Source organism: Podarcis bocagei (assembly GCF_964188305.1).
Source record: "Podarcis bocagei genome assembly, chromosome: 11".
NCBI classification, from domain to species: domain Eukaryota; kingdom Metazoa; phylum Chordata; class Lepidosauria; order Squamata; family Lacertidae; genus Podarcis; species Podarcis bocagei.
In genome coordinates, this window is record NC_138136.1 from 42,213,887 (window position 1) to 42,230,067 (window position 16,181).

A 16,181-nucleotide genomic window follows, 5' to 3' on the forward strand; every position below is an offset into this window, starting at 1 on the left:
ATTAAAGTAGAGGGCTATTGGTGGAGAACTTTCAGTAAACCATAACAACTTATTTGATGTTGCTGTAGTATCGTTGGCTATTAACAGAGATTTCAGAAACAGAGTGACTCTAGCAAAACTTAAACAGCACTACAATGTGATTTCTGAATAGTAAATTTTAGCAGCTTTAATGTATTTGCAGTAACCATTGTATATCCATGATAGAAGAGACAGGATAACACTACCTCAAAGTTCTTCAAGGTTTTTCGCCAGAGCATTGGATCTGAAGATTCAAGTTGAAACACACGAAGCATAACAAATAGGAGATGAATGCAAAATGTTCCACGCCCACAGCTGCAGGTCTGCAAAGAAAGATTTTAGTGTGCTTATTAGAACTGTTTTCTTTCAAAAGACACAAGTTACTATGTTAAATAAAGAGTTATTAGGATTATACTTCGGTATTTAGAAAATACAAATCTGTTTAGAAAAACAAATCTGTTATAAGCATGGTTTATTTCTGACAGCTATCCTTCCATGGGCTGATGGATGATTTATGGCAGAGCAAACAATCTATGTTGTTCTCAGATATAACCAACCTGAAGCCAATACAACTATTTATACTTAGCTGGTGTTTCTTTTAATGCTTACTCATTACAAGTAGAAATTAACACACACTAGAAAATAGTACTACAGTGTGCTATTGAAAATAAAATACAGTGGTACCTCGCAAGACGAAATTAATCCGTTCCGCGAGTCTCTTCGTCTTGCGGTTTTTTCGTCTTGCGAAGCACGGCTATTAGCGGCTTAGCGGCTATTAACGGCTTAGTGGCTTTAAGAAAAAGGAAACAAACTCGCAAGAGGTTTCGTCTTGCGAAGCAAGCCCATAGGGAAATTCGTCTTGCGGAACGACTCAAAAAACGGAAAACTCTTTCGTCTTGCGCGTTTTTCATCTTGCGAGGCATTCGTCTTGCGAGGTATCACTGTAGTAATTACTTCTTCTCAATCTTCTAATATTCTCAAATTAGTGTACTTTATAATTAAAAATAAAACTGGGTCTATGCAATTCATACCTGAGGACCAATGAATACCCTATATTTATTGTCTGGGCTGTCTCCTCCTATCAAGAAAGAATTCGGTCCTATCTGCTGTAAGAGGTACAATCTGGCCCTCATGACCTTGTTGACCCGCCGATTTGTTTCCTCAGGACTATATGGTGAGAAGCCATCTGGAGATGGAGCTCTTCGTGGTGGTGTTATTCGTCCACTCTGAAACTTATAACAAATTTATTTCAATTAGCTTCCAATAATGTTGCCAAAGGAATTCAACCTCCACTCTCCCAATATAGAAATGTTTTACACTGCCCACTGTGTCTGTCATATCTGTTAAGTTGTAAAGGAAGAACTTGTGATCTACTGGTTGCCCACCATATTTTGATAGTACAGAAATGGTACCATCACTTCCAAACAATTGCAGAAAATAAAAATTTCTATGCTGGTATTTTCAGATGTTATTCAAATTATGGCTACTACTTTTTAAACCCACGCCATCCCCTTCGTGTTCAGAATGAAGACACCTGTAGAGGCTTACATTAAGTTTCTTTTTAAAAGAATATTAAATGTAGTAGCCGCAACAGACACAAGATAGCAGGTAAAACAGTCAGTCAATGACACAGAAACGCAACTAAAGGAGTCAGATCAAAACATCCATTGCTCCAAAATCTGCTGAAACAAAATGGACTTCAATAATGCACTACAGTATCAGGGATGAAGCCTGAGCTTCTTGGGTAGGAAATCCCAGCATCTACGTAGTTGCTGCCAACTGAACCTAAGCTGGTGCCAAGACCTGCAAGCAGGATCTCCCCTGCTTACCAAAATGGATAGACAGGAGTAGATATACTTGAAATATCATGGCAATAGGCTATACCGAGTCACATAAGAGCAGGGGTCGGCAATTTTTTTCAACTGAGGGCCAGTCCACTGTCCCTCAGACCTTGTGGGGGGTGGACTATATTTTTTGGGGGGGGGGAATGAATGAGGGACGGTGAGCAGCACGCGAAAGAGCTCCGGAGAGGGGCTGCTTTAAATGGCGGCAGCTCAAGAGGGGCGCTCAGCAAATCGCAGCTCCTGTGTCTTGCAAGTGGCAGGGGGTGGCGGCAGGATGATGAGCAGTGTGTGAAAGGGCTCTGGAGAGGGGCTGACATCAACAAAGCCCAGCCCCCTTCCTCCTCTAGGCAGGGCGGGGAGAAGCCAGGAGGAGGGAGGGAGGAGGTGCCACCGCGGTGCGTGGGGGGGGGGGGATGGAGCAGCCCGAATGATCAGAATCAGATCCATGCGGCAATTCCCAGACCGTCCACAGGCCAGATCCAGAAGGCAATTGGGCCGGATCCGGCCCCCGGGCCTTAGTTTGCCAACCCATGCATAAGACCTTTTAACTTACAGGCACAGGAGATAACCTTTTCCTTCTTACACCTGGTGATTCCGATTTAATCGCCCTAGATGAGGATGAAGAGGAACTGCTAGGAGAAGGGCTCCGCCTCCCCTTCTGAGTAGGTGAAGTAGCACTTGTTTGTCCCTCAGAAACAGGCTCCGTTGCTGGTTTGTTTGCTTCACAGCCATCACCTTTTATCGGTATTGGTTTTACTACCTTTTCAAGAAAGATATGAAGTGATTTATGGTTACCTAAAGGTCTTCTTAAAAGAAAAGATTCACAGTGAAGTTCTGGGTATACAAATATTTACTGGATTCACACCGAAACCTGTCAAGTTTATTCTCAGTGCTTATGAGATTCTATTTCAAGTCAAAAGAACGTGTGCTCCAGGCAGATGAGGTTCACCTGGCAAAATGAAAACCTGCCAGATCCAATATGGGGGATTGGTAGTCTTGGTAACCAAGGTCTGAATACCTGGTAAGAAGTATACTGTAACCTTCACTACTGGGTAAACAAACAACTTTTTTTTTTTTTTTTTTTAAAAAGGACTCCAAAGTGCCTCAAAGCTTGAAAAAGCTTTTCTTTTGCAACTGTGTGCAAAGTGATATCACACAGTTCTGGAAAAGAAGTTTGCCATATAGTTAGGGGTGAGTTGCAGTATGAGAAATATAAGTCCAAACCCTTCTCGGCTGTTTACTAATAAAGCAGTTCTTTACATATCTGCCATATTTATCAAACCATATTTTTGTGGAAAGTCTGTTAAAAGTGGTGGGTATCTCTCTTCTTCCACTGCACCTTTACCAGCCCACTTTCCTATTCCTTTCTGCACATTATAAAACTTGCAGGTAAGGCCTCACCTTTGCTCTTCTCATTGTGTACTGCCTAACTAGGATGTTAGTATACTAAATATTTTTTTAAAATAGTTCCACCACCTTTGTCAGATCCTTATTTTTTTACACTTGCTGGTTATGAATATGAATATGTGGTTTTTTTCCTCCAAGAGAGTAAATTTAAAATGCTAACGATAGAGGGCAGTGTTGTAGTTATTTTGAGCAATACAAATGTAAGTTGGAGTTGACTTCCACAATATGCAGTAGACTTGTACATTGTTAGGAATTTAAAGCTTCGAAATGAGCAATTCACAGAAATTAATCAAGAGGCATTACAAAACAAGAGATACCCAGATGTTAATACTAAGGTTCTGCGGTGCAAGAATCAGCAATCAGGCTTTTTAAAAGCATAAACGCCAGTGCCTTTTTCTGGAGCATTACTTACCACAGGGCCTCTCCTACTCCTCCTTTCAAGCCATTCATGCTTCCAAGCAGGCATACATGTTGCCTTGAGTTTCTCCCTGATCATGCGCTCTTCTGGGCGGTCATCCATTTTCTGCAGCCCCCTGAGGGTTTCTTTATTCTCCATGTCACGACTACAGTAAAGAAAAAGCAGAGACCATAAATGTGATTGTCAATAAACACAGTGGCATGCTTAACCCTTGAACCACCATATTTTACTCCCCCTGTAATTGCTAAACGGTTGATTTCAGCAACAGATGAAAACCTCTTAAACTGATAATGCAGACATTCTGCTACCCCATTATTTGGAATGCATCAACTCCAAATACAAAACATCAAGCATGAAAGAAAAGCTGTTTTAGTAGACCTTTTTAAAAATAAAAATAAAAAGAATTCCCTCAAGCTACTGACCTACCATAGCCTGATAATAAACACATGGTTCTTAAGACATGGGGCTGCAACCACAGGAAGTTTCTGAACAACCTCTGACATGAATTGTACATGTGATTTTAAGTTATTTTAAACTGTTTTTAACACTCTGCTTTAATTGCTGTAACCTGCCCTGGGACTTTAGGATGGTGAGTGGGTAAGATTAACAGAAGCAATAAGACCATGATTAATAATGGTGACTCTAATTAAACCCACTCCTAAGCTAATAACAATCTTCCTGCACATCTGAAAATAGAATTCTCTTGCCACTCAAAAAGAATAAACTACTTAAAATGAATTAGTTAATGTACTTAAGTATCATTCTGAACATTTAAATGGCTGAATGCAAATTAATATTTTTTTCAAAGGCCAGTTGCTTCTCTGCCAAATATAGAATCAATTTATATTCCATGTTTGTCCATACTACTATTATAAACTACCATAGTCATGATGAAAGTCACTGTTTGTATAGACTACATCAGCTGAAGTTTAAAAACCCCATAATCAACCACAGTAGCAATCACTGTCAGCATCCATCATCACTGATGCTCTGTAGTCTTGAGATTAATGATTGCCCAGAAAACAACCTCAAATGCACCTACCCATTTATATACAAATTTTAGTTTATACATGAACACACACACCCTACTAAATGGCAAAAGCACATCATGAGCGACATTCCTGTTACTGTTTCACAACTCTGGAACACAAAACTGCTTGCCATTTTTAACTGTGGGCAACCAGTTGGGGTACAGCAATATATATTAAAATACTGCAATGTTCCCTGAACACCCAAAAAGTTCAAGAATGATTCTGTATTTGCTTGAACCTTCTGTTACATCCCCCCCAACTCCATGTGTGCCCTTTAAATATAGTTATTAGATAGATGGCTAGATGCATACACATTATTAATCAGAGGGGAAAGAAGGACAAAGACAAAGATGTTTCTTCTTTTCATTCTCCATCTTCACCATTTACTTTATACTAAGGAGATATAGGTATGGAAGCTAGCTTTCCCATATATACATGGCTAAATCAGTAACTGCAGGGGGGAAACAGATGTGCATTAAAATATGCACCTGAGTATGGGTGTCTCCTATGACAGCGGCACTGCTTTCAGTGGGATGTGCATCTAGAATGCCTCTAGAATGTGGATGCAAATCCTCATCCACATTCTGGATGTGCATCCAAAGGAACATCCCATTGAAAGCAATGGTATTGAGACAGCATCAATATCCACACCTGTCCGAGATAAACAAATGTTACATATTGGTTCACAGGTGCTGCAACCAGGGTTCAAAATTAGCAGGAAGCCAGGCACAAATTGCACCTGAAGATTCTCTATTTGCGAGCAGCTCAAAAAGTCTGGGTGCCCTTTTTTTGCACCTGGCTGACACTCAAGAATTACTGAAATGTATGTGCTTTGAAGCCTCAAAGTATATGTTAAGGATAGACAATATGCTAAGGAGTTTAACAATAAAGAGTAGAGTGTTTTGAAAACTGAAGTATGGTACCAATATTTTTATTGTAAACACCAAATTAAACATGCATTAACAATTTCTGTTTAAAATGTGCTATTAACAATGTGTCACTTATGTGACTTGTGTATTAGTTCATGCTTATGAAAATAAGAAAAGTGTTGCCGACACCCCCACCCCAAATAGCGACTAGATATTCTGTTTTGGTGCCCGAAACCCCCAGGTCCCAGGAGCCATTTGGTTCCTAGATTTTCTAACACTGGCTGCAACATAACTTCCTCCTCTTTCCTCTGCATCCCCTTTATGCCACTTGATTCTTTTCAGGCTGAAGGCTCAAAAAGAAAATCATATCCACAAAATTTGCTTCTGGAATCTTTTTTTTTTTAAAAAAAAATATTTCCCTGTATCTCTCATCCTAATATATAAAGGAATCCTTTCCTTCCTTGACCTGGGTACTCAGTGCATCTACACATAATAAACACATTTTACTATTGGGGGAAGAATTGCTGAAATATTAGGATTAGCATCAATACAAGTAGAAAGAATATGCTAGATATTCTTCCACTGCAAACTAAAACAAAATTACAGCTGTATTTCTATGAGATCTGATATACTGCACCGTGAAAATCCTTTGCAAAAAGGATACTAAGGCAGCCAAAGACTCAACCACATTCTTCCGTGTGTTCTCATGTCCACTGTTGACTTCTCAGCCGATATAAAAAAGTACTTGGACAAGCATTTATTAACAATGTACTCTAGCAGTGAAAGCTTCACAATCTTTGCTTGTTCTCTCTCTCTCTCTCTAAAAAAAAAGGCCAACAGAAACTAGCTTCTTCTCATGTGACAGTAAATCCAATCTGCTCTTGTTTACACAAAATATAACAGTTATTTAAATGGAGGTGGGAATTACCGGCTGAAAAGAGTTCTCTCTCAGATATAGACAAGCTGTAAAAATAATTTTTATTATCTGAAATGAAGAATGACCTTCAATGTTGCAGATTCAAAATGCTCAGATTCAAATTGCATGTTCATCCAAGTATGCAAGTGGTCAATTTCTGAATATCTGAACTTCAGCGCCAAAACAAAGGCAGCAGACACAAAGCAACATCACTACTGGATACAAGTGAGAACACAGCTTCAAGGTCTTTAAGTTTCATTTGGCAATGTAACATTTTTCATGTTATTCACATTTGTCTCCGATCTTGTTGCAAAACGGAGTTATGTTAAATAAATAAAGTGCCAAGCATATAATAATAGTTGTTTTTATTGTTCAGTCGTTTAGTCGTGTCCGACTCTTTGTGACCCCATGGACCAGAGCACACCAGGCACCCCTGTCTTCCACTGCCTCCCAGAGTTTCGTCAAATTCATGTTGGTAGTTTCAAGAACACTGTCCAACCATCTCGTCCTCTGTCGTCCCCTTCTTCTTGTGCCCTTCATCTTTCCCAACATCAGGGTCTTTTCCAGGGAGTCTTCTCTTCTCATGAGGTGGCCAAAGTATTGGAGCCTCAGCTTCAGGATCTGTCCTTCCAGTGAGCACTCAGGGTTGATTTCCTTCAGGATGGATCGGTTTGATCTTTTTGCAGTCCATGGGACTCTCAATAGTCTCCTCCAGCACCACAATTCAAAAGCATCAATTCTTCGGCGATCAGCCATTTTTATGGTCCAGCTCTCACTTCCATACATCACTACAGGGAAAACCATAGCTTTAACTATACGGATTTTTGTTAGCAAGGTGGTGTCTCTGCTTTTTAAGATGCTGTCTAGGTTTGTCATCACTTTTCTCCCAAGAAGCAGGCGTCTTTTAATTTCGTGACTGCTTCACCACCTGCAGTGATCATGGAGCCCAAGAAGGTAAAATCTGTCACTGCCTCCATTTCTTCCCGTTCTATTTGCCAGGATGTGATGGGACCAGTGGCCATGATCTTAGTTTTTTTGATGTTGAGCTTCAGACCATATTTTTCACTATCCTCTTTCACCCTCATTAAGAGGTTTTTTTTAATTCCTCCTCACTTTCTGCCATCAAAGTTGTGTCATCTGCATATCTGAGGTTGTTGATATTTCTTCCAGCAATCTTAATTCCGGAATTAAGAATTAAGCACATCATAGATAGGTAAGCAATTGAACCCAGGCAAAGCCCAGACCTGATGGAATTGACTTAAATAGAAAATCCTATCTAGTCTGGTCCCTATTTGCAGGAGACAAAGCTTTTAGCTGGGATGTGGCCCACTCGGCTGGCTCTGCCCCTTCTTGTCTGCCATGCCCAGGTTCCCATATGTGTACTCTGAAGAAGAGAGGAATAAACAAAAAGGAAAGAAAGGAAATGAGCAGTTTTGGCATGAAAATTATGCTGTGGGCCAAAGAACAGGCTGCAGTAAGGGAGTGGCCAAGCCTGAAGGGGCAAGCTGACTGGTTGCCTTGGGGAGCTAAAAACAGGAAAGCAGTGAAGGGTGGAATGGGTGGGAGAAAAGATAGGAAAATTATATTGTGGACCAAGGGATGGATATCACTGGGGGACAAACTGGCTGCTCGCTGGCACAGGCCTGATGAGAGCACTGAAGGTGAAAGGAATGGGCAGAAAAGGAACAGAAAAATGGGAAAGCAAATTGGGTGGCATCTGGGGGGGGGGGAATGTTGTGGAAACAGGAGCAAGTGCAAGCCAAACAGCACCTAATTTGCTGTTCCTTGCAGACACCATACTGTTAGAGCAAGCAATAGTATGTTCAGTGATGCTTTTTCCTAAAGCGTGGTTTTCACTTAGTCCACATAGTAAAGGGAGGGAGGAGCCTTGCAGCTATCCTGACTGCCATCTCCTGTGTGTGACTAGTGAAAGGAAGGGGGGCAGAAAGGAAGCAATCCTGTTACAACCACCCACTTTTGGCAATGGTTACTACACTTAGGATCAGATGCAGCTCCTGGCTGACTTAGTCGGTGGCTCCATGGCCTTTCATAGGATTTCTATATTTTCTTTCTATATTTATATAGGATTTCTATATTTAGATACATACACCTGTTGAGGAAGTTTTTAAACAAAACCTAGACAAGTAAGCAACTTTGTCTTGTAACCTGTAGCATGCAAGTATTTAATGGATATATAGTAAAAAAAAAAAAAGCAGCTTCATCCCCATAATATTTTGTGTCAGTTTAAAAGAGCCATGCTGTTTAAATGTGTTTTATTCACTATGCGCTAAGTAAAAATACTCATCCAGATGAACTAGTCAGATAAATAGTTCCAGATTCTTAACGAAGGGGAAGACAGAAAATAGTCACATGAGCAAAACTTTTAGTATTTAATAAATAGACATGGGCTCTGCTCACACAGCTTTAAAATTAAAAGGAACAGAAGTACAGTAAACCCACAAAGTATGTGGGAGTTATGTTCCAGGGATCATGCCTAAAGCAAAAATCACGTATAGCTAAAACATATTGGGTTCAAAGCCAGGTGGAATTGTCAAAGTCTTTTTTCCCAGGTGCCCACCCTCTTTCTTATTTTTTCAGAATTTTTTCTGCCACGCACATAAAGCTGAACGTGCAAAAGTTAAATGAACGTAAGTTGCAGGCTTACTGTACACCAGTCATAGAAAACATGTTTTAATAAAATATTTGGAGCAAAAGGATCCTCAGGGCAGCAAACATTAAAGCTAATATATATTTAAACAACGTACAGCAAATTATATGGCTGTTAACATAACAATCCAAGTTCCCAGCAGAAAAGCACCCAGCAAAGGAACTGAGAAAATACGTTATTTTGGCTCAAAGAAAATAAAAAGTATTTTGAGAGAGCTATGCATTTGCCTCTGTCAGAAATCCACCTAAGGAGAGGGACTGAAAATTGCTGGAAGTTCCAAACCTCAGTGCACTGTTGAGAAGGCCCCATCACAGATGATCTTCTACCAGCTAATTTCAAATGTGCTTAGCAGTTAACGTGAGAAAGAGTAAATTGTGCATCAAAAGATTTGAATCTATTTAACTTGTAAAGAATACAGTTCAGTTCCTATTGCCCAATTCCTATTGCCTGTTTTAGTTAATATTTGCAACGTTTCACCCACATTCAAACTACATGTGTGTCTTCAGCATTTTGTTGATAATGTACTCCTAGACTCTGGATGACCTCACTCAGCAGTTCCATGCAGATATTAAACAGCATGGAGGATAAAATCGAACCCTGAGAAACCGCACATTGAAGGCTGCATGGGGCCTAATAGCACTCCCCAAGCACCACCCTCTGGAATTGATAATACAAGTAGGACCTGAACCACTGCAAAGCAGTGGCACCCCCCCCCCCTAACTTGGACAGCCACTCCAGAAAGATATCATGGTCAATAACATTGAAAGCTGTTGAGAATTAACGAGGAAAATTAACAAGGATACATTTCCCCTGTTTCTCTCAACAGATGTCATCAGGTGACCAAAGCAGCTTCTGTGCTAAACCTGGTCCTAAACCCCAAATGAAATGGATCTAGAAAATCAGTTTCCTCCAAGAGCACCTGGAAATTCTAACTATTTCTTTAATGGAAGATTTGTTTTATTCTGGCATATGTTGTTTATGTTGGTAGACAGACCACATATAATGGATGTGATTCAACTTCTGTGCAGTATTAATCATATGATGTCAATAACAGAAGCATGTGTTTTAAATAAATTCTTCTTTAAAAACCTATTTAGTTTACTGAAAACACTTGCATTTGACTGAGGACAATATGATAATGTCCAATAATAATTTTTAAGCTCAAGCAATACAAGTTGCAATATGTAGAGAAGTTATTGCTTCTGCCATCAGCAAGAAAAACTAAGGATCCAGGAAGAACATCAAAACCAGAAAGAACCCTTGGCTGCAACAGCAAGCTGCTCTTGAACTGCAGAAGCAAAAAGGACCACACCAATTCCCAGACACACAAACAGTGGTTTTAAAACTGCAGACACTGTCAACAGATGACACATGAGTGTACAGAGAAATCTATTTGCTCCATAAAGGGGGAGGGTTCTTCATTTAGCTTGGGTATCCAGGCGCACATCCAACTGTGACGACCTGGAGATCTCTGGGTGCCAGGTTGGTGACTGACATCTCTATCTGGCTGAATGACAACGGGCCCAGGACAGAACCCTGTGGCCATGTGCAGCACTCCACTTGTCATTTTTCCCCAGGATTCTGAGGAACCCTCAGTGAGCACTGTTTGGGTTCAGTAAGTCGACCAGCTACAAATCCACCTAACAGTTATCTCATCCAGCCCACGTTTTACCAGCTTCTCCACAATAATATAATGGGGGACTCTGTCAAAAGTCTTGGGAAAGGGTCTTTAATGTGTAGTTACTATGCAACTCCAGACATTCTTGGTATAAACTGATTACCTGGTTTTAGGCTCAGGTTTCAGCACAGACTTTGTTGCCAAGATGGAATAACTTTGCCAAGGGAAGGACAGTGGGCACACTACCCTGATCATTTTCCAAGAACACTTGGCAATCTGATGCCGCTGATCACAGTATCCTACTAGATAGGGCATCTGGATTGAGGAGACTCCTTGGGTAGCCAATTCCAGAGGTCCATTTGAGAGATTACAGTTTGGATCCATGACATTTACAATATGGAGTTCCACAGAGTTTAATCTCATATCCTGTGCTCTTTCGCACATACATGAAATCTAATTGAGATTACATGGAAATCTGCAGTAGAGTGTTATCGGCATGCTGATGACACTCAGCTCTACTCCTTCTCATCATATTCAAGTTAGGCAGTTCAAGTACTCAATCAAGTATATGAAATGTGCAATGAACACTAGTAAACTGAAGATAAATGCAAAAAAGATTGTGATATTTTTGGGTGGCAAGTTAATCTCCCCAGGGAGGTGCAGTTGAACCTGTTCTGGACAGGACTTCCCTTCCCCAGAAGAACAAGGTTGCAGTTTAAGGGAGCTAAAGTGTCACCTATTACATGCTGCACCTTCTATCAGCTGCGAGGTCCTCCTAAGACAGAGATAGCCTAGTCAGTGTCATTCATGTCCTGAAAACCTTCAGATTAAACAACGAAAATATGTTATATGCAGGAGGGGTTGTGAAGACTTCTTGAAAACTTAATTTAGCCCACAATGCAGAAAACTGAGCTTGGTTATAAAGAACAGCTCTCACAACTGTGCATGCTACTGGTCCATTTCCAGGCAGAATTCAAAGGGTTGCTGATCACTTTAAATGCCTTTGGACTTGAATATAAATTCATTCATAATTAGTTTATGAATTGCCTTTCATAAAGTGCCAATCACACAATAAAAACAAAAATAGGTTTTAACACGATACAAAACACTGAAGACCGACACCTAAATAAATAAAGCTGGAAAACACTGTGAAAGCAATATATATATAGTGTAGTTTCTGGAAACCACTAATAGTAGGCACATGTCATATCTCAGCAGAAACAATGTTATGCAAATCAGGGATAGCCACACTGAAGCCCTGCTCCAATGTGCAATGGACTGGGTTTCATGTTTTAGGAACTTCCAAGAGGAAAAACCTACGGTGTATGTAAGGAGTAAGGCAGTCTCAAGCAACCCAAGTCTGGTAATTCCAGCAAACATTCGTTCCAATGATATTTTGGGCAGTTATGAATATATTCTTCCTTGTGTCATCTATTCATTCACAGTCACTGGCCCAATCTATCTTTAATGGAGATGGCCATAAGTAGGGATCATGTATAAGAGGCAAAAACAGAATAGAGAAGATATTCAGGTCTCTGAAAGCAGTCAGTTGCCAACTTTGATTAATCAGAGCCCTATTTTTCATTTGCAATGCAAATGGTAATTAATCCAGTATGCAATCATTGCTTGTTCATATTCAGGGACAAAAGAAAATATTCATCCATTTGATTATTTTAGAATGACTCAGTGCAACCCACTGTATAACCATCTATTGCAAACAAACTTTATGCAAACTGTAAATACAAATAGATATTCTATAATATGTACACTCAAAGAGAATTTAATTTAATAAGACTACCGCACTCACAAACAGCTGGAATAACTGTAGAAGGAAATTGTGCCTCTTCAGCCTAAGGAGAATTTGACATTTAAAGAATGCAAAAGGCCACAAACACTAGCTTCTTTTGGATACACATTTCTGCAGGCTAATAAGGTTTCATTATTTCTTTGCCACTTGCAGCTTGCAACAGAGGAGCCAGATTGTTAACACTATAATGCAGTCTATAAAATATGGTGGACTGAAACCAAATAAAGTTGATGTTTTTATTGACACTTTTTATTGACGTTTTTATTGTCCTCCTTGTAATTTTGCATGCTGGATTTTTAGGGAACTGTGGTCTATAAATATTTTAATAAGTAACATAAATAAATAGGTGGATGAAAAAGGTAACTGTTAGGTGGATTTGTAGCTGGTTGACTGACTGAACCCAAGTGCTCACTAATTGTGCCTCATCATCCTGGAAAAAAGTGACATGTGGGGTTATTGTTCAACGTCTTTATAAACTACTTGGATGAAGGAATGGAGGGGATGTTCATCAAATTTGCAGATGACACCAAACTGGGAACGGTTGCTAACGCTGCAGGATACAGAACTGGGGTTCAGGATTACATTAACAGATTGGAGAACTGGGTCCAAACAAAATAAATAAATAAATTTAAAAGGAGCAAATGTAAGGTTACACAATTATGCACAGATTAACCAGCTGCACCAGTGTAACATGTGAGACACCTGGATTACTAGTAGTACATGTGAAAAGGATCTAGGGGTCTTGGTTAACCACAAGCTTAACATGAGTATGATGCAGCGACAAAAAAAGAGAGCTAATGCTATTCTAGGCTGCATCAAGAGAAGTATAGTTTCCCGATCAAGAAAGTAATAGTAGCACTCTCTTCTGCCTTGGTCAGACCATACCTGACGTACTGTGTCCAGTTCTGGGTGTCACAATTTAAGAAGGATATGGACAAGCTGGAACGTGTGCAGAAGAGGGTGACCAAGATGATCAAGGGTCTGGAAACTCAGCCTTAGGAGCAATGCTTGATGGAATTGGGTATGGTTAGCCTGGGAAGGAGGAGTCTGAGAGGAGAGATGATAGCCATCTTCATATATCTCAAGGGCTGTCACATGGAAGATGGAGCAGGCTTGTTCTCTCCTGCTCTGGAGGGTAGGGCCCAAACCAATGGCTTTAAGTTACAAGAAGGGAGATTCCAACTAAACACCAGGAAGAACATTATGAAAGTAAGAGCTGTTTGATAGCGGAGCAGACTCCCTTGGGAGGTTATGGACTCTCCTTCCTTGGATGTTTTTAAGTAGAGGCTAGATGGTCATGGATGCTTTAGCTGAGATTCCTGCATTGCAAGGAGTTGGACTAGATGACCTTTTGGACCCCTTCCAACTCTACACTTCTGTGATTCTAAGTTCCTGGAATACATAGAAGCTTCTATTACCAAAATAATGCTGCCAGACAAAAATTGTTCACACACAACCAGTTCAATGAACTACTTTAAAATTTTATATTATAAGTCAAGCCTGCTAGATTTTTTATTTTGCAATGCTGAGTGTGTCAACATGCAATATAAGGCCAGGAAAAAGCATATGCAGACTACTGAAGCCCTTAAGCCACCTTGCAAAGTTGTTAATCTAAATGCAAGTAATTATAATAGTGATGTTATGTTAGAGATTTTTCACACATGCCTGGAACTCCAAAGTTACACTTCCCATAGCAATAGTTCAGTCAACCTGCATAATTATATTTTCTAATAATGCATGTGTCATGGAGGAATTACAGCTAACATAACATTCAGTAATACAAGTGGGGCCCCATTATGGCAGCTGTGGGAACTTCCTGGTTTGAGCATACATGTAGAAATCACTACTACAAATAGCGCATCAAGCACCCCACATTTCAATTCTTGGGTTTAATCAAAGCTAATATAAGAATCCAGTATTTTAGTGACAGACAATTCCAGTGCACAAGAGCTAAGTCCTGGTTCCCTAGTATTTTCAAACACAGAAACAGCTTTGACATTGGTCTTTGAACAATGCAACAGCTCCCTGTTTATGCTGTCTATCTATGGTAAATAGTTGAATGATATTGTTTGCTCCATCTTAACTCTTAATTTTCCCCTAAGCAGGCAAGTGAATCTACTCTTCATAGCACTTTCAAGTGGCAAATCTTGGTGTAGTTTAAACTTCCCTTCCTTTCATCTTTCTAACCATGTGGTTTCTTCAGCAGCTCACTATCTACATCTAAAATATCAAAGCAAAAAGCACAACACACTTTGAGACAAAGCACCTACCATTTCAAGTATGTTTGAAGAAGTCCCTTTTGTTCCTCAAAGCTTTTATTCTAAACACTTTCCAATGTAGTAATGAGAATACGCTGCTGAAGTTCAACAACCCTGCAATGCACTTTACTGCTAATATTGTGGGTCAGATGTGAAAAGCTCAGGCTGGTTTGGATTCCCAGTCAAACATCACACATATGTGCCAAACATCACCCATATTGGTCAGCTTGCATTGAAGGTGACTCTACTCAGTTTGCCCCTCAAACCTCCTCCATGACTAAATGAAGCATCCAATTGGATCCAGAACCTTCCATGATCCACTGACTTGCATGCAGTCTGGTTGCACTTCAAAATGTTTTTAAAAACTAAGAAAGTGCCCATGAAGTCCTAAATTAGAGCAGAGACCCTTGCTTTTCCCCAGAACTCTCCCCCCAAGCATCTGGCTCAGATAACCTACATATCAGGGATACACTGCAACATTTTATTGCAATCCTCCACTCCCTAGCTTAGTTTCAGGGCATTTTTGGCACTCCCAATTTGCTTTATGAATGTAGGCCATGTGGGATGAACTCCTATTTCTTTTCAACAGCCTCCAAGAACATTCAGTTAGACAGAGAAGTCAGGATGCATTTCTTTCTTCTTTAACCCAATTTAAGTCCTCCTATTTAATTTCTTTTTTTCAAAAGAAAGTGAAGCTGTGTACAAAGAACACAGAAGAGTATATCTTCTAAAAGCTGTCCTTAAGATTAGCTATTTGGAAGATGTAGCATTTTACAAAATAGCATTTAATACACCATATATGAAGTCCTAAATATTTACAAGTATTTGTGACAAAAACAGTCAGGTTTCCAGTTTTGTACAACACAGTTAAGTGTCTTCTTGCAATTTACAGAAAGCATTCAACATACAAAAGTTTGGTCAATTATTTTTAAATTAATGAAGCAGCTTCCCCTAATCTGGTTTTAGTGTAGTATAATTAATTTTCCAGCACATATGCTAATCCACTGTTCTTCTGAGTATGGTAAGTCAAATATAGGGATTATCCGATTCTATTCTCACAACCACCCTGTAAATTGGTCAAGACTCTGACAAACACATTCTCTCTCTCTCTCTCTCTCTCTCTCTCTCTCAGTTATCCAGGGAGCTCCATGGCTGAGCAGGATTTCAGCAAAGCCTCCCCATCCAAGTACAACGCTATCTATACCATCACAATGGCTCTCTAGAAACAGTTTCCCCATTTATATCCCTGGATAGCACACAAGTATAGCTAATTTTCTTATGAGGGTTTTCATCTAATAAGTATTATACTGCACATACGTTTGTAGTC

General features: G+C 39.9%; 1 protein-coding gene across 2 annotated transcripts in view; it reads right to left on the bottom strand.

Moving 5' to 3' along the window:
- Positions 1-16,181, bottom strand: part of MAP3K1 (mitogen-activated protein kinase kinase kinase 1) — a 58,257-nt gene that overhangs the window by 22,394 nt on the left and 19,682 nt on the right. The window contains exons 2-5 of one of the 2 annotated variants that reach the window (XM_081212639.1): positions 3,682-3,832; positions 2,416-2,622; positions 1,050-1,244; positions 225-341 (exon numbers count right to left, since the gene is read on the bottom strand). In XM_081212639.1, coding sequence (XP_081068765.1) covers positions 225-341; positions 1,050-1,244; positions 2,416-2,622; positions 3,682-3,832 — 670 coding nt within the window. Of the gene's footprint in view, positions 1-224; positions 342-1,049; positions 1,251-2,415; positions 2,623-3,681; positions 3,833-16,181 lie in introns of both variants that reach the window. The other variant, XM_081212638.1, reaches the window with a different exon arrangement.